This window comes from Halichoerus grypus, chromosome 8 (assembly GCF_964656455.1).
Source record: "Halichoerus grypus chromosome 8, mHalGry1.hap1.1, whole genome shotgun sequence".
NCBI lineage: Eukaryota > Metazoa > Chordata > Mammalia > Carnivora > Phocidae > Halichoerus > Halichoerus grypus.
Window position 1 is genome coordinate 49,955,476 of NC_135719.1, and position 23,990 is coordinate 49,979,465.

At 40.1% G+C, this 23,990-nt stretch overlaps 1 protein-coding gene across 14 annotated transcripts in view; it reads left to right on the top strand.

Moving 5' to 3' along the window:
• CSNK1G1 (casein kinase 1 gamma 1) overlaps positions 1–23,990 on the top strand; it is a 185,877-nt gene that overhangs the window by 126,524 nt on the left and 35,363 nt on the right. For 12 of the 14 annotated variants that reach the window (XR_013450436.1, XR_013450439.1, XR_013450441.1 and 9 more), the window contains 6 exons: positions 12,573–12,724; positions 14,524–14,758; positions 19,352–19,437; positions 21,479–21,563; positions 21,819–21,967; positions 22,603–22,710. Coding sequence is in view for 7 of the 14 variants with exons in the window: in XM_078079214.1 (XP_077935340.1) it covers positions 12,573–12,724; positions 14,524–14,758; positions 19,352–19,437; positions 21,479–21,563; positions 21,819–21,967; positions 22,603–22,710 (815 nt within the window). In the remaining 7 variants the exon portion in view is untranslated. The remainder of the gene's footprint in view (positions 1–12,572; positions 12,725–14,523; positions 14,759–19,351; positions 19,438–21,478; positions 21,564–21,818; positions 21,968–22,602; positions 22,711–23,990) is intronic. The other 2 variants (XM_078079215.1, XM_078079218.1) reach the window with 1 other exon arrangement.

Sequence of the window (23,990 nt, forward strand, 5' to 3'; positions counted from 1 at the left end):
CCCCACCCAGGCGCCCCACATTTTCTTCTTTCTTTATACTTCATATTGCTTTAATTCATCTTTCCTTACCAGCCTGTAGTGGTCTTGTGCTAATAATTACTTTAGTCATAATGCAAGGAGATAAAAGCTGAGCATGAGCTGTGTCCATAACACTATGCTGAGTAATTGAGGACCACAGGGTTATGAATCACATGGTCTCTGCCCTTCAGGAGGCTAAAGGAAAATAAAATTTAATGTTTACTGAGCTCCCGGTATGTACATTATGAGGTATTGTGCTACTCTCAAGGAGCTCACTAATGTATGTGAATAACTATAATGCAAACAAAAACAGTGGAATGTTAGTTTTTTTAAAGGTACATATAAAATAATAGGGAAATTCTGAAGAGAGAAATGGTTACTAATTATGGGAGACAAGGAAGCCTTCATAGAGAGGGTGGTAGGTAGGGGCTGAACTTTCAAAAAAAAAAAAAAAAGGTATGATTTACTTGGACATGTTCAAATAGAAGAGTAAGGAAAGCCTTCCAAGTGCAAAATAAGCTAAGGCCTCTGTGTCTGTTCATGCATTTATTAAAGAGGTATTCATTGAGCAAGTACTGTTTGAAGTTAAGCCCTGGGGATACAGTGGTGAACAAGAGTAGGCACTGCCCTTAACTGTTTCCTAAAAGGGAGACAACCCATGAGCAGAAACAGCAGTTCTGGAGAGTTGAGAGGAAGGAGCGAATTGTGGGTTGGAGAATTGGAGAAGGCTCCTTGGCCAGAGTCATGCAGATTTCGGAGTATAGAACCTCTTTTCTGCACCATTTCTGTACATAAGCCAGCCTCATTTATATCTTTTAAAACTCCTTACAGGGGCGCCTGGGTGGCTTAGTCGTTGAGCGTCTGCCTTCAGCTCGGGTCGTGATCCCGGGGTCCTGGGATCGAGCCCTGCGTCGGCCTCCCTGCTCAGTGGGAAGCCTGCTTCTCCCTCTCCCACTCCCCCTGCTTGTGTTCCCTCTCTTGCTGTGTCTCTCTCTGTCAAATAAGTAAAATCTTTAAAAAAAATAAATAAATAAAAATAAAACTCCTTACAGAGCTGAGCCACTAGCCATATATTCCTATGGAGCATCTGTATTAGTTCCTATAGCTAATCTGAATATGTTGGAAATATAAAATACACACTGAATTTCAAAGCTTTAGTCCTCCTCCCCCTCCCAAAGGATGTAAAATATCTTAGTAATTTTTAAATTGCTTATGTGTTGAAGTGTTGATATTTTATATAGGAATTAAATAAAATATATTATTAAACTTAATTCCACCTATTTCCTTTAATTTTAAAATATGGCTTCTAGAAAATTTAAAGTTAAATTTATGGTTCTCATTCATGTCTCGCATTTCATTTCTGTTCGTGCTGCTATACTGCAATGGTGTGTTCCTAGTATATACTTAAAAACTTCCTGTGAAACTATTATTAAAAATATACTAAGGCAATATGGGTATATAACATTCAGATAAAATCCTTATTTTTCCTCTTCTTTATTCCTGTGATCTTTTTTTAATGTTTTTTTTTTTTAAGATTTTATTTATTTGAGAGAGAGAAGGTGAGAGAAAGCACAAGTGGGGGGAGGGTCAGAGGGAGAAGCAGACTCCCCACTGAGTGGGGAGCCTGAAACAGGACTGGTTCTTGGGACTCGGGGATCATGACCTGAGCCAAAGGGAGACATTTAACTGACTGAGCCACCCAGGTGCCCATTTATTTATTTGTTTATTTAGATTTTTATTCCTGTGTGATCTTTTTATTTACTCTGATATCTGTCCCTTCTCAACTTTATTAATGACCTCTGCCATAATTTTTAGAGACATTTGTTAAACCAACTGGTGGTTCAAAATTAAAAGAAACTCCAGGAGAGAGCAAAATAGTCTAGTTTTCCTAATTTCAGAGAGCTTTGGCCTCTGTGCTTTTAGCTACCTATATGCTTGTTGCTCCCTCAGCCTGCAGGATTCATTCTCTCCACTCCAGCCTGATCAGCTCTTAACCATTCTTCAAGACCCGGCCTGTGGCCCCAGCTCTGTGAAGCCTTTCCCATCCCCTTCTTCACTGTTCCCATAGCACTCTTTTCTCACTCGTGATGTCTGATGAATGGACAGACTGACCACCAGACTCTTTGAACTTAATTGAATTTGAAGCTGGAAGCAGGAATATTGTAGCACTTATTCCTCAGATTTGCTGAAAGTCAGTAAGATAAATGAGTTTGCTTTGCTTCCTTGCAAGTCTACATGCCTCCTCAGTGACCAGAATTATAAGGCCATCTTGAATGTTCCATCAGGGCACATCTGTTCTGATTGGAGAGCTATGTGGGTGAAGGCTCAAATGAGAAAAGAAGGGCAGGCTGTGGTATCTGTTCCATAGCCTGGTTATCCTGTGGCAAACCACTTAGCCTCTGCGCTTCTGTTCAGAAAATGAGGGTAACACTTGGTCCTTTACTCTCCCAGGGCTATTTTGATGCTTAAGAAAGGGTGTTACAATGTTAACAGAGTTCAGTAATAGGGGGCACTCTGCTTCTGTGCTGTGATTAGACTGTGTGCTTCAGTGGGTTTTGTTTTATTTTTTTAATCAGAACTTCTGGGAACAATTTGTTAAATTGGCCCAAAGTTAATGAAAACAAATGCTTATCTGCTTTTTATACTTTCTGTGTTATTCTAAGCATTTGCCAAGTTGCCTTCTGAATTCCTAAATGATGTGTTTAATTTATTAATAGGCTTCATTTGAAGATTGACTCCTTGGTACTTGTATTAGGAAAATACCACTTTTGTACTCTTGATGTAATCTTACCTGTGCTTTCATAAGGGAAATATTACTCTTTCTTTATTACTTGAGTTCATAATGTATCAACATCATCAGTATCTTGTGATTGTCCATTAGATTCATATACAGGCCATGTTTTACTGAATCTTCACAAGATCAGTTAATCTCCTATCAAGGCAATGTGTCCCAGTAGAACTTAATGCCACTCTAGATGTCAGTGAACTTAGAGCACGGATGGGTACATGTGATATAGTGAGAGAGCCTGAGACTTGGAGGCAGAAGTTGGGGGTTTAGGTCTTGGCTGTACCACTTATTATATGACCTGAGCAAGTCACTTCAGATCAATTACCTTACCTATAAAATGAGAATAGTAATACCTATATGTACTTGTTAGGATTAAGTGGGAGAACCTATATAAAAACACTTCATAAACTGTAAATCAGTTAGGGCCAATAGACTTTTATAATAGAGGTATGCTTTGAGGGAAATTTTCTAATGGTAGCATTGAACAAATAACGGGATAAAAAAGAGTCTCCTGACTTTGAAATATCAATGGTTACTTGGATAAAAAACTAGAGATGCCTTCAGACACGCTGTGGCTAAGTATAAGAGAGAAGCTGGAGCTTTGGGAATAATAGATCAAGGCAGGTTCTGAGAGCAGTTTTAAATACTCCATGGGCCGGGTGCCTGGGTGGCTCAGCCAGTTAAGCAACTGCCTTCGGCTCAGGTCATGATCCCAGAGTCCTGGGAATGAGCCCTACGTCGGGCTCCCTGCTCAGCGGGGAGTCTGCTTCTCCCTCTTCCCTTCCCCCTGCTCGTGATCTCTCTCTCTCTCTCTCTCTCTCTCACTCTCCCTCTCTCTCTCTCTCTCTCAAATAAATAAATAAAATCTTTTTTTTAAAAAAAAATACTCCATGGGCCTAGATACTTAAGTAATACCACTTGTATTTAAAGCAGGCCTAAGACTAGAGACACACAGGGGACCCATGAGGATTTAGACTTCTTGGCAATTTGGCGACATATAGTGAAATGTTAAATACGAATGCCTCTTGACTCAGCATTTTCTCTTAAAGGCATTTACCCTCAAGATACATTTGCATTCATGCCCAAAAATGTAGGCACAAGGATTTTTGCCGTATTACATGCATATTTGTCTAGACTCTTTCATTTTCAGATGATAAAGTTCTAGCTCACTTGGGGAGTGGGGGTGGCAAGGAGAGGGGAAGAATTTCTTGGCTCACAGAACTGGTAATTCCAGCAATATTCTTACCTCAGGCAGGCCAGATCCAGGACCAACACTGTCCTTGATCCTCAGGTTATGTGACATATTTGTCTGTCTCTGTTTCTCTCAGCTCTGCTTTCTCTTGTGTTTCATTCTCAGATAGGTAGTCTACCTATTTTCATGTGGTAGTCTCTGGAAGCTCCAGGCTATGCTCCTTCCAGTTTAGCAATGGGGTTGGGGGTGGAGTGGGGAGGAATTGTTCCTCCTCCTCTGTAGTTCCACAAAAGTCCTAGAGTTGACGCTCATGGTACAGACATGAGTCAAACACCCATCCATGACCCAGTTCCCCAGGGCAGGGGTATAGAATACTCTGATTTACCTGGCTTGAGTCATATCCTTGGGGTGGCAGTGGGAAATGAGTTGACCCCACTTTAACCACATGTAGTAGTATCAAGGAAATGGTGCTTCCCCACTGGAAGAGTCAAGTGTTGTTATCAGAGGAAGGAAGAAAAGGATGCAGGCTAGGCAAAAGCAGTATCTGTTCACTATATCTATTTCTAACAACAGATAATATAGATACAACCTAAATGCCCATCAGTAAAGAGAAAAACTTAAATATGATACATCATAGGGTGGGATACTATGTATCTGTTAAAATGAATGAGATCTATCCATGAGATGACAAGAAAAAAATGTCTTCTATATAATATGAAATTAAAAATGAAATTGCAGGAAAGTAGGCGCGCCTGAGTGGCTCAGTTGTTAAGCGTCTGCCTTTGGCTCAGGTCATGATCCCAAGGTCCTGGGATCGAGCCCCACATCGGGCTCTCTGCTCAGCGAGAAGCCTGCTTCTCCCTCTCCCACTCCCCCTGCTTGTGTTCCTGCTCTCTCTATCTCTCTCTCTCTGTCAAATAAATAAATAAATAAATAAAATCTTAAAAAAAAAAAAAGAAATTGCAGAAAGTATTCTTAATTATGTGAATGTGTCTAATCTGTTATGGACGTGAATACTTTTTCTTCATATGTTTCTGTACTGCTTCTGGTTTGCTGTTATATTTGATTATTTGAATGAATATATATCACTTTTATAACTTAAAAAGTAATGCTCCAAGTGGCCCCTATTCTGGACCAGGGACTGGAATTGACAAAGCTCTAGAACTATAGAGAGATGAATATATGATAGGAAAGCTGAAAGGATGGTATTCATGGATCTGATATAAAAATAATGGGAACCCAGGGAATGGATAGGACAGATTAAGCTGCTTGTATAATACGGCAGGGAATTTATATCCTAGAAGAGTGACAGAGAATTGCTAGAAAAAGTAAATGTTAACCAAAAAGTCATGTGATTTGGAAGAGGTAGGATAGGGAGTATAGAAAGTAACTTTGGCAGCTACATGAATCTGGAGAGCAGTGAATCTGGAGTAGAGAGATCTGGTTGTGTTACTTGGGCACTCTGTTACCTAGGACAGGTCACACAACATCTCTCAGGGTCTCCGTCTCATGTGTAAAGTAGAGTTTATTAGTATTTTCCTGTTTTCTTCACAAGATAACTGTGAGGTTCAAGTGAAATGGAAAAGGGTACTTATGTAAAGAAAAGACCATGTAATTCCAAGTTAGCCTGGACCAAAGTAAAGAACTTGTCTATAAATGAATGGAGGGGGAGGGCGCCTGGTTGGCTCAGTCATTAAGTGTCTGCCTTCAGCTCAGGTCATGATCCCAGGGTTCTGGGATCGAGCCCCACATCGGGCTCCCTGCTCCGTGGGAAGTGTGCTTCTCCCTCTCCCACTCCCTCTGCTTGTATTCCATCTCTCGCTGTGTCTCTCTCTGTCAAATAAATAAATAAAATCTTAAAAAAAAAAAAAAGAATGGAGGGGGAGAAGAAAGGGGTAGGAAGATGTCATCAGACTGCCTTTGCACATTAGACGTCTCAGATGACTCATTTTGTTGGTCATTTAATTTCTTTGGATGGGCAGGTGCTTTTTTGAGAGAGGGGAAGACATGGACAATTGTTTATGTGTAGCTTTTGGTACTTTATGAATAGTTCTGCATAGTTCCCCCCATGTGGGAACAGCAAGGTAAAATGCAGATACCATGTGCAGCCATCATGGAAGAATATACATAAAAGAGCCATTGTAGAAATACTACAACTCTGAATTACTTGGAATCTTCATAGTGGTGGCTTGCTCAAAAAATCATTTTTTAAAAAATATCATTGCTCTGAAAAACAAAAACTACTTAGGAGTATCAAATCTGTTAGCATGTCCTGCACATTTAAAATCTGATGAAGTTGTTTTGCTCTATATATGTGCATTTTAGCATTTTGAGGTAGGTATTGTGCATTCCAAATAGAAGTGGCATTTCATTGGATTGTTTTTATTTATTTACTTAGTAAATTTCCTGCCCTTATCTACCATATGCTTGGGCCAGGCACCGACATACAAACGTAATTAACACGTAGTAGTCACTGCATTCAGACAGTCTTCGCTTAGCAGGGAGGACAGACACACGGACAGAAAGGATAAGGGGAGTGGGGCAGGATTGTCTAGAAGGAGTTCACTGTTGTTTGAGTGACCTTATTTATTTCTTCCATTCCTTTTAAGTGCTTGCTAGAACTTTGTTGACTTTGTAGTTATTATTGCTCAGGTGTGTGTTAAGAAGAATTGGGCATCTCTTTTTAGCTTTTGAAACTCAAAAGATATTCTGCATCTATAACTTAATCATAGGAACTGTGAATGCAATACTAAAGAAAGTGGAAATTTTTCAGAGACTGGGTTTTTATCCCATAAGTTTTTACCAGTTCTGAACTGAGTTAGTCTTTTTGTTTTTAAGATTTTATTTATTTATTTGACAGAAAGACAGAGAGAGAGCACAAGTAGGCAGAGTGGCAGGCAGTGGGAGAGGGAGAAGCAGGCTTCCCGCTGAGCAGGGAGCCCGACTTAGGGCTCCATCCCAGGACCCTGGGATCGTGACCCGAGCTGAAGGCATCGGCTTAACCGACTAAGCCACCCAGGCGCCCCAGAGTTAGTGTTTTTGGGAAGACAAAAGATCCCCCATCCCCACCCAACCCCAATACACAACACATTTTTAAATGATTTTTATCTTAGATGCTATCTATTACAGAAGAAATCTGTTCTCCTACCTTAGGCTTTCTTTCCTGGCTCCTTTGGATAAATAAGACTGAACGTGCTTTGAGGCTCAAGGCCTTGGTAATTGTGTGTGTGTGTAATAGAGAAACTGTAAAAGCTCAATTTTTGTGGCTCAGAAGTGTGAGATTATTTGTCTTCTCTTGCCTTTCCTCACTTTCTCTTCCCCCACCATACAGGTTTGAGCTAATGTTAGCAGCATATGTCTAGCAATATTCATTCCCAAGTGGCCTGTGAACAAGATGATTGTAAAACATCTTTCATTACAAGACGGAGTAATCCTGATTCCTTAATTCTGGGTCTAGCTGTTTTGGTGTTTTTGTTGTTGTTGTTGTTGTTTTTTAAAGCCAGCATTTTGAGTAGATTCATATGTGAACTGGTTCATACTGTGAAGAGGCATTTTTCAGAGTCAGAGAAATGAGAAAAGGGAAACACATGTGTTGTTTCATATCTCTGTGATGTGTTTTTATAGAGTTATTTTCTGAGTTTTAAAGGCTATACTTTTATTTTCCCCCTTGTTTTTATGGGATATAATCCTATTTATTTCCCTATTCTTTCTGCTTTCTTGTTAGATGGACTTGTTTAATATTACTGTTAATCCTGATGGTAATTTCCCATGTAAACAGTAATTCCCTGATCTCTCACAAACACTAAAGAACATTCAGTAGTTGTGCTAGAAGGCACTACCATGGGACAGTTAAGTTTTGAAGAAAAACTGTCCTATTTTCCGTAAAAATAAAAAAATCAAACTGTATAAACAAAACAAAAGAAGGGAATTGCCAAGGTCATTATGTCCTTAAAGGTTTTCTCTGGCCCTGACTTTAGATACGTTCATCAGCAACATATACTTATTTTTTATGGAAATATTAATATATGCATTATTTTTTACATCCAGATATTAATGTAGGTATGGGACTTATTTGAACTTGCTTCACAGCTAAGTAAGTTAGTTTTTCAAAAAGAATGAAAGGCTAATTATTAGACAATAATGTGATCAAATTGCCAGAAGCTTCGAGGTGGTTCTATTTCAGTTCTCAGCCTGATGTGCTTTTAAAAATATCTCTACTTAGAGTAGTTACTGTTCATAATGCTTTATGGAATCTTTTTAGCTAACAGCTTGGATGATAAAGAAGCCATTATCCTTGATTTGGTGTGTTTAACCCAAGTTAAATTTATGACAGACTGAAAATTAGCTGTCGTGTGGTACACCTCACTTCCTGTTCTGTGCAACTTGATATGTGTGTGAGCCACATGTCCAGCAGGATTTGTAATAATATGTTATTGATTGGTGGGAAAACTGTTTCAAAGTACCCTGCAAAAATGTACAAGATAACATGTGCAGGGTACATATAACCTTGCAGTTTTGGTTTATAAGAGATTTAACCTTTGGCTAAACAGCATGTGATGAAATCTATTAGAAATTTTTCAGGAGAGGAAAATTCAGGATTTACTTCTTTAATTTCCGGGCTTTTATGCAGTTGACCAGTTTAGGAGGAAGATCTTATTAGTGCTTTATTTCCAGAGCAGATGAGAGATTATGAAACTACGTTAGTTTCTGAAATACCATGGATCAAAGAATTCAGTGTGTATCTGCCTTGCCTCCCTCTCCCACTTCATTCCCATTACCTCATACTGATTTCTAGGAAGTACCTCGTTTACCACATGTATAGCTTGTATTGCATTTAAGGCTCTGACCTCATCCCCCATCTTATTAAATGATTTCACAGCATAATGTTGATTGATTAAAAATTTCTTAAGCAGTGAATTCAAGATAGCTCTCCAGGAGAAGAGTGAAATAGAATATACAGGATTTCTCATTTAAATGCAGCCCAGGATAAGTCATTACTGTGTGCTAATCTCTGACCAAAGAGATAGACTTTCTTAGTGGGCTTCTATCTATGTCTTTCACCACCAGCATTGGCCACTTTATGGGCAGTCATGTGAAAAACTAGGCACAGAATGGTACTTGCGTGGGTATCTTTCTGTACAGATGGTTCTAATACATTATGGCTACATCTCCCAAAGATACTTTTATATTTGGCACATTTTCTGTAATACCTAAGAAACTAAACAGACAAGTCTTTCATGTTTTATTTTTAAAGATTTTATTTATTTATTTATTTATTTATTTATTTATTTATTTATTTAATTGACACAGAGAGCGCACGTGAGCACAAGCAGGGGGAGGGGCAGAGGGTGAGGGAGAAGCAGATTCCCTGCTGAGCAGGGAGCCTGATGTGGGACCGGAGCCGAAAGCAGACGCTTAACCAGCTGAGCCACCCAGGCATCCCTGGAGATGTTTCTAATAGACACATTTCCGGTTGACTACCACTACCAGCTTACATTCTAATTTGACCCACACCTATTCTGTATAACATGGAGGCATGCATCATTCATATGGGTTCTATGGCTTTACAAAGAGGAACCTAGAAGGTAATCCTAGCTATTGTCAGAATTTTGGTTTTAAAAGGAAACCAGTAAACGTTTCCCTCCTCTTTATAGATGAAAAGCAGAGAGACATGAAGGAATTTTCAGGGTTAGTAGCAGAATCAAATACTAGATCAAAGACTGGCTTGAGCCCTTCCTACAGTAGCATCTTGGACCTAGTCCATCTTTGAGAAAAGCTTCAAGCTACTCAGTAATCTAGAAGTTGCCTTGGGCATGAAGCCTGCTTGTGAGGCCTCAGGATATTTAATACAAGGAGCAGTAATGCAGCCAGCAGGAACACCTCACATCTTTGAAGGTACAAAGGTGGAGTTATGAGTGATAGAACTCGTACGTAGAAATTACAGACATCATTCAGAATGCTTTTGTGACTTCTTTGTAAACATGGAAATATCTGACAAGAGATGCCTAGATTTGCTAATAAAGATGGTCAAGAACAAGATGATTATTTGTCTCATTTAAACTGATCCTTAAGTATCAGCAGCAAGTCTAGGAAATTATGTCAGTATTATATTTCTAAGCAGGCCTGACTTTTAGCTTGTACTTCAGAAGGAGGATATTGTGCCCAGATTTGCAATTTAACCAACTAAAAGAATAATATGTTTCTTAATTAGGGTAAGATTTGGCTTATGAAAAAAGGTCCAAATAACAGTTAAGTCAAGGTAGAGATTGATTTTTCTTTTGGATTAAAAAGTCCAGAGGGAAGGGAAGTCCAACGTTGGTTACTTCACAGCCATCAGGGACTCAGGTTTTCTTCTTTTTTGTTCCATTCATTCTTGGCACTGATACCCTCAAGTTGTCTCGTGGTACTAGATGGCTTCTGGAGCTTGAGCCATTGTCAGACGGGGGACTACTTCCAACTTGAGTCAGCTCCCATGAAAGAGCTTTTCTAGAACCACCTCATCTAGCAATTTCTGCTTCTGTCTGACTAGTCATTCCTGTTATCGAGAGAGGCTGTAAAGTTAGAACTGGGCAGATTGCTAATCACAGTAATTAGAAGTTTTGTTATTAAGTAAGAAGGAGAGAATGGACACTGGGCAGGCAACTAACAGATCTGCCACAAGCTGTTTTGAAGAATATAATATTTATATTAGGAAAATCAAATTTTAGTGACATTGAAAACTATTATATAGGATATAAATTTGAAAAATCCCCAAACTACCGTCTACCATATGTCTGATTAATAAAAGCAATGATTCTCTACAGTGGTGTTCTGCTTTGGATTTTCCAGCAGGACTTATTGGGAACAGCTGTTAGGTTTTGTGTATTTTAAATAAACTGAAAAATGAGTTCAGAACAACAGGGGAAAAAAAGGCACTTCAAATTAAATCTTGTTCCCCTTTAGAGAAAGGGAGAATCAAACAGCTACAAGGACAGTTGAGTGGATATTAATGGAGCTGGCAGGAGCAGAGTATACTACATTCGATGATACGAGCTAGGGATGAACATATCAAAACACTCAAGTTGCTTCGTACCTAGATGGAACAAGAGAGACTGCGGCAGCGCATGGAAGAGGCATGAAATACATGTCATAACAACGAAGCCCCCCAACTCCAGATAGACAAGATTTATCCTGGGGACGAAGATGGGCATACTGGGCTAGAGGTTTAAGTAGTAGATACTGTCTAAGTCCTTTTGGGCTGCTGTAACAAAATACCACAGACTGGGTGGCTTATGAAGTCAGAAATGTCTTTCTCACAGTTCCAGAGACTGGAAGTCCAAGATCAGGGTGCCGTCATGGTCAGGTTCTGGCAGAGACCCTCTTCTGACTTTTTGCTGTGTCCTCACACAGTGGAAGGGGCTAGGGAGCACTCTAGGGTCTTTTTTTAATAAGGGCATTTCATTGATCTTAGTCACGAGGGTTCTGCCCTCATGATCTAATCACTTCCCAAAGGCCCCACCTCTTAAAACCGTCACATTGTGCATTAGATTTTCAACATATGAATTTGAGGATTGGGGGTTGAGGAGACATAAGCATTCAGATTATAGCAGAGAGAATTACCTCTGCTTGTATCCTGCCTGTACATATAAAGAGAACGGGGAGAGGGAGAGAATTTTGTCATCTAAAAAACTTGTAGGCAGAAGCAACTGCAGACCATGGTGTATATAAATGTGTAAGATGGAAGTGCTTCTGCTCTATGAGACCAGATTTTTAAAACGTAGTCTTCTTTGTATCCACTGTTCACATGGTGCCATTTAACACTTATTTACTGAATGCCTCATATTTACAATACACTTTAAAGAGGAAATTCATTCACAAGTTGCCACTTAGGTGAGAAAGTCTAAATTTTGGCATCTTAGAGCTATGAATTTCAAATCTGGGGAAAGCCCAGCTTTTTTTTTTTTTTTTTCCTTTCTTCCTTTTCCTTTGAGAATTACAGTAACCGAACCCTGTGTGTTGACTTTGCCCCAGTGATAGAAAACAGGACAGTACAGAGACTCCCTGTGAGAAGAGCGTCAGGCTGCACCCTCTGTGACCTCAGCCCTTCAGTCTGAGTTCTCCTTGGGGCAACAGCTGCAAACAGCCCATGTGGCGTTGGCAGTAAGCATAGGGAGCGCAGATGAAACCGGCTAATGCACCAGGGCCAGGTGGGCTGGCTTTGAGCGCAGTGAGCTGTCTTTTGAACCTTTTATGACAGTGCACTTTCAGGCCTCCTTGGGGGAGAATAGTTTATGCTCTGATCCAGTAATGGATCAGGGACCATTCTCTGTCTTATACAGCAGTGGAAATACCTTTGTCTCTCTGGTATAAAATAGCTGCTTATTTGAGGCCATTGTACAGTGGCTCGCCTTTCCTGCCCATTATTAGTTCCCTTTGAAGCTGCTGTGCTCAGTTTAGGTTCTCCAGAGGGACTGTGAAAGAAAATGGAAATCTCACAAATTTTGCTTTCTGTGTATCTACTCAGTGCTGATGGAGCTATCTCACGTTTTGGGTTTTGTGTCCCCCACTCTGTACCCTTTTCCCCTCTGCTTGCAGGTGAAGGTCTTCCACAGGTGTATTACTTTGGACCATGTGGGAAATACAATGCCATGGTGCTGGAGCTCCTTGGCCCTAGCTTGGAGGATTTGTTTGACCTCTGTGACCGAACTTTTACTTTGAAGACGGTGTTAATGATAGCCATCCAGTTGGTAAGTTGGCATTGCTATTCTGCAGAAAGATAGGTGGGTCCCCCAGCTACATCCTTGTGACCCTTGTAGTGCTTTCCCAGCTGTAGTGACACCTCGTGAATGCACACTCAGAGGCTTGATGGCATTCTAGGAAGCAGGCCGGGCAAAAAGGGTTAACCTAGAGAAGTCACACTGCATCTTCTGTTTGCTCTATTTTAAGAATTTGCACCTTGGAGCAACACCCTGCCCTTAACTGAAGTAGAAGCATATAATTTAGATTGAGGAGAAAGAGGATGATTAGGTGAAGTTGTACAAATGCAAGTAATTTCCTTGATGTTTTATTTATAGGTTTTAAACACATGGCTTTAAGGTTCTGTCCTCTCCCCTCACCATTGCATCCAAGAAAGGATTGGTGATGTAACCCACTGCCCTAACAATCAGATTCCAAAGTTGTGTGACCAAGAACCTGCCTTAGTTCTCTGGCCTCCACTTCTCACAGAGACTGGCAGAGCTGAAGGGATAGCTCTCTCAACTCCAACCAAATTATATACCAGTGCCAGTTCAAGAGCAGTTAAGGCAGTTCCTTTGAGGAGTTTGTCAACCCTTCAGAGGAAGGATGCAAATGCATCTTTATTGGTCTGAAATGGTAATGGTCTCACCCACTTTACAGTAAAAGCTTGGAAATGTTAAAAAAAATTGACCTTGAGGGGCACCTAGGTGGCTCAGTCATTAAGCATCTGCCTTTGGCTCGGGTCATGATCCCAGAGTCCTGGGATCAAGCGCCGCATCGGGCTCCCTGCTCGGCGGGAAGCCTGGTTCTCCCTCTCCCACTCCCCCTGCTTGTGTTCCTGCTGTTGCTCTCTGTCAAATAAATATATAAAATCTTTAAAAAGATTTTGACTTTTGAGTCCAAAACTGACCTTGACTTTTGAGTCCAAAATTCAAATGCCTGAGCTTCCCTTTCTATGCTAAGTAGAAACATAGATGGAAATAAAACTTAATGAAATTTGAAATAATTTTTTAAAGATTTATTTATTTTAGAGAGATCGAGTGTGCATGCACGTTGGGCGGGTGGCAGAGGGAGAGAGAATCCTCAAGCAGACTCCCTGCTGAGCGCAGAGCTCAACATGGGGCTCGATCCCAGGACCCTGAGATCATGACCCGAGTGGAAATCAAGAGTTGGCTGCTTAATCAGCTGAACCACCCAGGTGCCCCTGAAGTAATCTTAGGATTATTACTTTGGGCTATATTTACTTTCACATAAAAACTGCACTTCTCTCTCTGTTGCTAGTTAGCTCTGTGAAATCAGTCCAGTACTAACTTCTCTGGATCTCACTTCCCATATTTTTGCAACAGAAGAAACTAGGTTGGGGAGTCCTGTTGGATTGAGGATAGGAAGGTGTGGGCAGGAGGTGAATGTGGCAGGGGCTCCTGTCTTCAGAGGCCACAGACCTATTGTGAGAATCCTGGCTGGGGATCTTCTTGCCTCTCAAATGTGTGCTTTCTGAAGTAGCCTAAAAACACCTAATTCTATTCATCATTTATAAATTGTAACATTATGAGGTAAAACTATATATTATCATTTTAACTGAACAGTGCTGTCCCACTTTCATTTATCTTGATATTTGTTATGTATATATTTGTATTGGAGTATATTTTCTGGTTTGTAAGAGTGAAGTGACTGGATGGTAAAGAAGAAATGAGTTTTATTTTCATTTCAGTAGTTAAAACCTTGGACTGATAAAAGAAAATGTTTTGATGTTTTTTCCCCCCAATAAACTTCTTTAGAATATTTTCATTGATGTTTTTTTCTCTTTTAGCTTTCTCGAATGGAATATGTGCACTCAAAAAATCTCATTTACCGAGATGTGAAGCCAGAGAACTTCCTGATTGGCAGACAAGGCAATAAGAAAGAGCATGTTATACACATTATAGACTTTGGACTGGCCAAGGAATACATTGACCCTGAAACCAAAAAACACATACCTTATAGGGAGCACAAAAGTTTAACTGGAACTGCAAGATATATGTCTATCAACACGCATCTTGGCAAAGGTGTGTTTATTTTCTGCTCCATGAAAGGGGCAGGTCCTTAAAATAACTTTTTATTCCAATAATACTTTTGTCCCCATTGTGCATTACAACTTGTGATTCTTACTGCTTCACAAGGCAAGTGATTTTTATACTTGAAAAACTAAGGTGCTAAGTTACTTTCCTAAGTATCCTGTTGACAACTTAAACATTTTTAATTCTTTATACTGTTTCCAGATGCTTAGTTTCTCAGCAGTGTGGGCACTTGAATTTTTGTATTAAGATGATAGCATTTTAGTAAGTCTAATGATGAATTTGGTGTTTACGTAGGAATGACTTCTTATATGATGGTCCTAAAAGGACATCATGCTGGTTGGTATCTGTATTGGGGAAGGGTGTGTTGCTGAAACATGGACTTGGCTTCTGTTCACTGTGCATAATTCCATGAATAATGCTTTGAGGAAGAGCCTATGTCTTTTCTTACTCAATAAAAATATATGAGTCTTGCATTTTATTTAGGATAGACAGTTTGCACAAATATTACTAAAAGCTCTAATCAAGGCAGAAGACCTTACTTGTAAGAGGAACTAATCCAGGGGAGAATATTTAAAGAGAAGCCTAAGGAACAGTGGGAAAGCCAAATAGATAAGGCCCTGGGCCCCTCACTAGCTTCTCCAGAAAAGCTTCCCTTTTTATCTATTTTATATATTGGACTTCCATGGAAGATTCTGTTTGAAGAAAAGGTTTCAAAGTGATTGAAAAAAATGTTTGAAAATCACCACTCCTGAGAGTAGACATGTAAACAGAATATTACCAGGTTCCATACTCCTAGACCTAGTTAATTATAGTGGGTGTTTAAATATTAATGAATTTTTGTACATTAATGTACATTAATAAGTGTTTTAAAGACTAAATGGCTACAAAGTTGCTTGTTGAGTAAACTGCATAGGTATTCAGATGAGGATTCTAGTGTTAGTGAGGAGTAAAAATCAGATTACAAAGTGATACAACTTGAATTGAAATCATGAATGCTGTCAAGATTTTTTTAGTAACCATATGGAAATCCTCACTTAACTAAATGTAATATTTTAAGATTAGACCAGAAGGTCATCTGCCACTTATTATCTGTGTCATTTTGGAGAAGTTACCTAATCTTCCTGAAACTTATCTGTAAAATGAGAGTAATATTTCACAAGGATGTGTTTGTGGGTTGAATGAGTAATATATGTAACATAGGTCTCTTGCATAGTGTTCAGTATTCCCTCTTCCTTCCTTTTCACTAAGAGACAGACTGTGTCGTAAATAGTAAAGTCATGATTGTTTGGTTTTTGTTTGTTTGTTTGTTTTAAAGACTTTATTTATTTATGAGAGAGAGAGTGAGAGAGAGAGAGAGCACAAGAGGGGGGGTGGGAGAGGGAGAAGCAGACTCCCTGCCGAGCAGGGAGCCCGATGCGGGACTCGATCCCGGGACTCCAGGATCATGACCTGAGCCGAAGGCAGTCGCTTAACCAGCTGAGCCACCCAGGCACCCCCTGATTGTTTGGTTTAACTGACAGATTCTAGAAGTTGTTCTAATGCCTGCTTCCTAGACACAGCAATTTGTGTTCTGATTTTATTATTCTTGTCAGGAAAGGCAAGAAGAGACAAGGGATAGGTGTCTGTGTTATGTTTGTATAAGGTACAAGGTAATGGTTAAGAAGAAGGGATGCAAATCCTGTCTCCTGCACTTAAAGCTATGTGATTTGGGTCCAGTAACCTTCCCTCGGCCTCAGTTATTTCATCTATGAAATGGATATGGTAATAGTGCCTTATACTGTAGGATTCTGAGAGATAAAGTATATAAAGCGTTTAGCATAGTGCCTCATGGTAGCAAAGCCTCTAAATGGTAGTTATTTATTTGACAAAGTATGTTTTAAGCATGTATGGTCATCAGACTGGGTTCTTTCATCTCTTGGTGTAGCCATTCCTGCTGGAACTTTGTGTTTATCTCCAAATGTGAATTTCCTGAGTTCCAGTGTTTTCCAGGTCACATTGAACCTGTCCACGTATTTTGTCCTCTCCATATTACAGAGAATACATATAGATGGTTGTCACATGCGCTTTAAACTCTGGTCAGGGTCTCAAAGCAGAGAGGTTTCCATAGGAACTCAGATCATACTGGTTTTTAAATGTGTAGCATTCTATATGTTGTAATGAAGAAAAAGAGAAGGGTATCTTCAAATGACTTGGAGAGCATTGTCTATTTTGTGAGGGAGAACAAGGGAAGAAGCCTCCTAAACCTGACATTACCACATCAGATTAGCCACCTTCCCGCTGATTAAGGTAGCCCATTTTGATTTTGTATTCTTTAATGGTTGAAGTTAGGGTGAGAACACTAGGTCACCTAGTCACTTTCCTCCAGCAAAATAAATTTGACCTAGAATCAGGGATGTGACACATGTAAAACCAAGCATCTTTCTGAATGATTGAGGGTAGGCCTTAATGGTTTGGAAGAATTCTGTGTCCTGCTGGCCCCGCTCATATTAAAACCTTTCTTCTTTGAAAAGGAGAATATCCTTCATGAAAAAACATGAGGGCCTGTGGAAACGCTGAATTCAATGAATGTGGAGTTTTCAAAGAAGTATGGAAATAAAGCATGACTCTGGTTTTCACTTTTTTTTTTTTTTTTTTGAAAGGCTTAAATTATCACAGATTAATTACTAATGGCTCAAATTAATGACTTTGGAATTTTAGAACTGGAAAATGACTTTTCAGATTATCTAAGTCAACCACTTTATTTTCAGATGAGGGGACTCCGTGCAGCCCAAAATAGGTGACTTGGCCATGCTTGATTTCACATGGATCAAATTAATGTAAAGAATGGGCCAGGAGCTAGATAACCGGACGCAGGAGCCGTTGTTCTTCCTATTATTCCATATTCCACAGCTATTTTTCATGGTGCTCAGTATTTGGAAAAGCACTTTATTAGTTATTCCAGTGGGTTTACATGTGTTTTCTGTTTGTTTGTTTTGATTAAAAAAAAAAAAACCTTTTATAATGGGCTTCCCTGTGGAGAGGAAGTTGGGCTTTTTTCTGAGGTTCTGATCAATATTGAAAATGTGGAGAGTTTCGCCCTCTAGTGCTCAACTAACAAAAGTGCAACCATTTGTCCAGTGAATTTTTATTACCAAAGGGCCTCTTGTTTAGAGGAAGCGGATATAAAAATGGAAAGGCAATGAGTAGGTGTGATACAGTGTGAGAAACTGCAGGGTGTGGTTCCTCTATCTGCCCTGCTTTGTGGGAGGCCTCAACTCACCCTGCTTGTACTTTCTTTTTTATTGTGTGTCTTTAGGTTCTGTTACATCTAATGGCTTTTTGTTCTCAATTACATATAAAATTTGTTGTAAACCTCAGGCAAGCGTTAGACAAAAGCTTCTGTTGGTCTTGCTGTTTTATTTCATTCTTTTAAAGATTGAGTGCATCCACTCAATTTTATGTTATTTATCTCTCTTGTCAGGGTGCCTCCCTTTCCCATTAGCGACCACCTTGCCAAAAACCGTTTTCAAACCGCAATTTAGAAAGTTGCCTTTTCTTTCCTCATCTGCCCTGTAGAGTTGTATTCACTTTTTTTCATGCACATTTCCCATAATTGGAGGCAGCCCTTAAACATGTTGTACTTTTGTATTTTGAGCTGAGTAGCTTTCCCTGCCTCCCTGCCTTTTAGATTTTCCTTTCTGCACAAAGAAAGCATGATTGAGTTTAGAGTAGCCCCTTAGTCTTGTCTCTCTAATTTCTCTTGATAAAGCCCTAAACTTGATTCTGAGAAATAAACACATAAGATGTCTGAGATGAGCCATAATCGGCAAATAAGGAATAGAGGCATGTACTACTTCTATTCAGTCTGACAACCCAAGAATACATAAGGATGTTTTCTGAGATGAAATGACAGTTTTTTGTTAAGTATTCTTTGTTTCTTTACCATCTTAGTCTTTTCCAATTAAAAGGAAAGAAAAACCTAGCAACTTTTTTTACACGATAAGCTCCCAGAATGTGGGGATCCTGTTTTATGTGCCCCGTAAAGGGCACCTTAAGTAATACATTTTAAATTTTTTTTAAGGTGGCTATGGAACATGGAACAAATGGATTGTTAATTTTTATGATGAATTAAAAGCACTTGACATGTATGCTAGGCATTCTGCAGCTTGTGTCTTTGCAGGCCTAGCCAGAATGGAGTATTTAAACGTTTCAGCTGCTTAACCTGCTTCTCACTTTCTGTGATGGTCACCCAAAGGGTAACTGTAGCCCATATACCGGAAATAACATTTCGTTTAAGTTCTCTTACTTTCAGGAAGGTGACAACAATGACTGAGGGGTGGTTACTCACCATTTAGTGATTTGGATTTGGTTTTAGTTTAGGATTTGCTCTTTTCCCTTGCTATTTACTTGCCAGTGACAGCAAAGAAGTACACAATGTTTTTTGGTTTTGATCTAAAATACTATCCCTGGTTTAGATATACAGAGAATGAGTAAGCAGAGCCTTTCCAGAGACAGAAGGGTTTCTGAAGGGATTACTTGGTTTTGAACCCCTTTCTGCTTTAATAACTGCAAACATAATGTGTGATCTGTCTTCCCTTTTAGAGCAAAGCCGACGGGATGATTTGGAAGCCCTAGGCCATATGTTCATGTATTTCCTTCGAGGCAGCCTACCCTGGCAAGGACTCAAGGTATCCTTGAAAGTGCTCGGTGGAGGGCTTTGTTTCAATACTCAGTTGTTAATGGAGGGGTTGCTGACTCCATGTCTGTAAGAAGATGTGCTGGCGACAAGATGAGAAGCAGGGACTGGCTACATCAGTCTATATTGTAAATGCTCCCCTGGGCTTTGGGAGCTCTGTTTTGCCTACATTTGTCTTCTTCCCCTTCTGAATCCTTCTTCCTTGTTTTGGGGTTTTCCATAATCTCTTCCCTTGTTCCCTCCCAGCCTTGGCAGTGCTGCTTTTCTCTGTGTCACTTTCCTCCTCCACTACCATTATGTAGCAGGAAGAGTGTTCCCAGCGTGCTAGGGAATTTCTGGAACAAATTGATGACAGCAGCTGCTACACATTTTACCAGCAAGGCCAGCAGGGCTGGGTGTGCCCCTAAGGAGAACTGGAAAATATTTGTTTTTCCTCTATAGGCTAAGGACCCACCTGAACTAAAACAAAAATCCAGGTTTAATGTTACTATTCACGTGTTTTATTCAATAAATGGCCTTTGCAGATGATAGCCGTTCCTTATGAAGCATGTAGTTTAAATAGCCTTCCTTAGGTAGGTATCGGTGTAGTGCATTTGTGTTCAAGGTAACTATTGATAATAATTATAACCACTGTAATTACTTTGTGTCTTTGGCTGGTTGGAGTAGGAAATGGTGAATTTCTAACACATGTTAAGTCCCATTGGATAGTTAAATGTGAGACATATTTTTGAGTTTTAATTTATTTCAACATGTTAGTATAGAAAGAAACTTAATCAGTAGCTTTGGGTACTTCTATGCCCCCGAACCCCCTCCCACCCTTCCTCCAGAAGGACAGAAGGATTCATTTGCTACGCTTTCTAGGCTGTTGTCCTGAAAAGTAAAGCTTCTGCCCCTTCCCTTTGGGAAGATTTTATTTCTTTGCCCTTAAATTCCTCTCCTAACACCTCCTAGTCTTCTCCTAGTCATATATATCTTCTCATTGGTATTGGTAGCTGTCAGATAGAGTTTCACATTCTGTTTGCTCATCACATAGCCAAGCAGTGCATTTGTGTATTATTGTTTGAAACTTTCTCACGGTCCACGAATCATTTTAGTGGCAGTCGTAGATCTAAAATTTCTCCAACTTACTTTATTTATTTATTTATTTTTAAAGATTTTATTTATTTATTTGACAGAGAGAGACACAGCAAGAGAGGGAACACAAGCAGAGGGAGAGGGAGAGGGAGAAGCAGGCTTCCCGCCGAGCAGGAAGCCCAATGTGGGACTCGATCCCAGGACCCTGGGACCATGACCTGAGCCGAAGGCAGACGCTTAACAACTGAGCCACCCAGGCGCCCTCCAACTTACGTTAGAACACTGTTGCTTAAAGCTGGGTGCAGCAGGGTAGGGAGAGCCTCGTGAGAATCCCTTGAGACCAAGTTGTTGGTCCAAGCTCCGGGTGCCTTCTGTCTATAATCCTGAGCAAACCAGACTTGGCTGCTTTGAGCCACTGCCATCCATCAGACCTATCTGTTATCCATGCCTCTATCATAGGTAACACTTTTCTTTCTGGAAGCACATTGTGGAAAGGCATTTTTTCCTACTACTTGTTCTCTTTTTCTATTCAGCTTCACAGTGAATATTCTGTGGAGCCATCTATCTGTCTGCCCCCACTTGGATTAGCAGTATTTTTTATCTTATCCTAGAACCGATCTGAATCACTTTTGAACCCCCATGGCCATGGGAGATTACTAAGCTTCTGCAATTTTGAAAGTACTGCTATATGGTATTTTTACTTTCTTCTCCTAGCCACTCGTCTCATTACATTTGATGGTGTTTATCTGAGACTACTAAATATACTTACAAGGAAAGCCTTCCAGAACAGAGCAGATGTTAAATACATCATCTCTACTACATATCTTATTTATTAGAAAGAAGACTGAGCCTAGCAAAACCTGCCAGTTTGAGTGAAACAACCCATCGCCTCCCCAAATATATTGGACTGCCCTTACTTGGCACCTCTTTCCAAATAACTTTCTCTCTCTACTCTACAGGCTGATACATTAAAAGAGAGATATCAAAAAATTGGTGACACCAAAAGGAATACTCCCATTGAAGCTCTCTGTGAAAACTTTCCAGGTAGGATGCTAAAAGGACAATCCACTCAGTGTGACTGAAGCTTTGAAGTAGGTGGCGACCATGACTTGGTATCTCTAGATAAGGGTGCTCTCCAGAAAATTCACATTTCCTTTTATTGTCATTTAGACCAAGACAGGTTTTATCACTTTCATTTGGGTCATAAAGAAAACACCAGATATTCGTGGCTTGGCCCAGAGCTTCTCACCATGGGAAGCATTCAGCTCATGAGCATGGCCTTTCACCTCTTTTCTACAGAAGAGATGGCAACCTACCTGCGATATGTCAGGCGATTAGACTTCTTTGAAAAACCTGACTATGAGTATTTACGGACCCTCTTCACAGACCTCTTTGAAAGGAAAGGCTACACCTTTGACTACGCCTACGATTGGGTCGGGAGGCCTATTGTAAGTATCCTGTTTTACCTCCTCACCTCAGACCAGCGCTACCTCACTACTTGACTTGGCTAGATTTTCTGCTTAAGTCTGTGGGAAAAACATTCCTTTGACTGTAGACTTTATATTTGCCAACCTTTTCAGGGTGATGCCATAGGTAGCAATAACTAGAGTTGGGAAGTAAGAGCAACTCCTTTATATGTTTTTAAGATTATGGCCCATATGTCTTAAGATACCAGAACTTAAGCCAGTTCTTAAGAAGAACTTTCATTTGAATGATCCAGAAGCTGGTGCTACATAAGCTGTGAAGGTACTTGACTTCCGGAGGAGTGGAATCCAGAACCTTAGGAAACTCTTGAATTGGCTCTCCTGGCCAGGGGTCCACAGGGCCTGAGAGCATGCTAACACATCACTGTAGGATGTTTTTCTTATTTTCCACGGTAAGCTACTTTCCAATGAGCTATTGAGGATGAGGCAGCCTCCCTTCTGCAGATAAACAAACTGAGAATACAAGAAGACTAGAAACTGCCCTTGGTGGCTGAAAATAATAATCAATACTGTTTTATTAGAATTAGAATGATGCTCTTCTTTGTGGAGGCATTAAGTTGGACGCGTTTTCCATTTGACCTTTTGTTCTATCTTTCCAGCCTACTCCAGTAGGGTCAGTTCACGTAGATTCTGGTGCATCTGCAATTACTCGAGAAAGCCACACACACAGGGACCGGCCATCACAACAGCAGCCTCTGCGAAATCAGGTACGTGCTGGGTCTTCCTTGTTGCAGACATTCTCCCTCTTCGTGGCTAATACTAAAACCGAAGTTCTTCAGCGTCCCTGCTTCAGTGTATATACTGAAATTAAAGACAAAGGACTTGCCATTTCTCAGTGGTGTGTTGTGGCATTCCAGCATTCCTCGGGGCTATGGAATGGTGCTGAGATGTGGCCTGGCGATTTATATCAAGTATCCAGTCTAGAGAATTTGGGCTTGTCCAAGTCTGCTGAAAGGGGAGTCTGCCACAGGCCTGAAAGACCTTCTGAACTTACAGGATGAACAGGGTAGCCCATTTTGGGTCTCATCTGCAGTCTAGTCTGGTGCTCTTGCCAGTGCTGAGGGGTTTTTTGCTGATTAAGAAGAGTGGGTAATTTGGACTTCCCAGCTGACCTAGGCAAAAACTGGCACCTCTCTTCCCGCTCTGCCCTGGTCCCCAGGTTAATTCTAGAGCTGGCCAAGATCTGAGATGGACCTATAGTGAAGACTTAGCTTTGCTCTAGGCCACTCCAGAGAAGGCCATGCCATCCGTCCTTCAGTGTTGATAGTTTGAGAAACTAGTGGTCTGTATGAGAGGCTCCTCTCAGCCTAAAGGCAGAAGAGGCAAACACACAAAAATCAGCAAATTTGACAACATTTAAAGGAAGGGGTCACTGATTGGGAAGTAAATATGATGACTTTCATCTTTATATCATATACAATTGACCCTTGAACAACACAGGTTTGAACTGTGTGGGTCTACTTATATGTGGATTTTTTTCATTAAATATAGTGTAAATGTATTTTCTCTTACGATTTTCCTAGTAACGTTTTCTTTTCTCTAGCTTTATTGTAAGTACAGTATATAGTACATATACAAAATATATGTTTATCGACTGTTTATGTTATTGGTGAGGCTTCTGGTCGACAGTAGGCTATCAGTAGTTAAGTTATGTGGGGAGTCAAAAGTTATATGGGGATTTTCAACTTCACGGTGGCCAATGCTCCTAACCCCAATGTTGTTCAAGGGTCAGCTGTACATTGCTAAGAGAAAACTTGAGGACCCCAGTAGATCAATAAGCAAAGGATATTAAACAGAAACGCACACACACATACACACAATCATTATCACCTATCAAATTAGCTTGTTCTCCTCACCCCTGACCTCACTATTTAATATTCACAGATATTTTCATAATAAAATGCAAAAACACTTATCATCTCAGATGTACATATGAAACCATATAGGTGAAAAATAGCATATGGAAGTACATACACATATATGTACA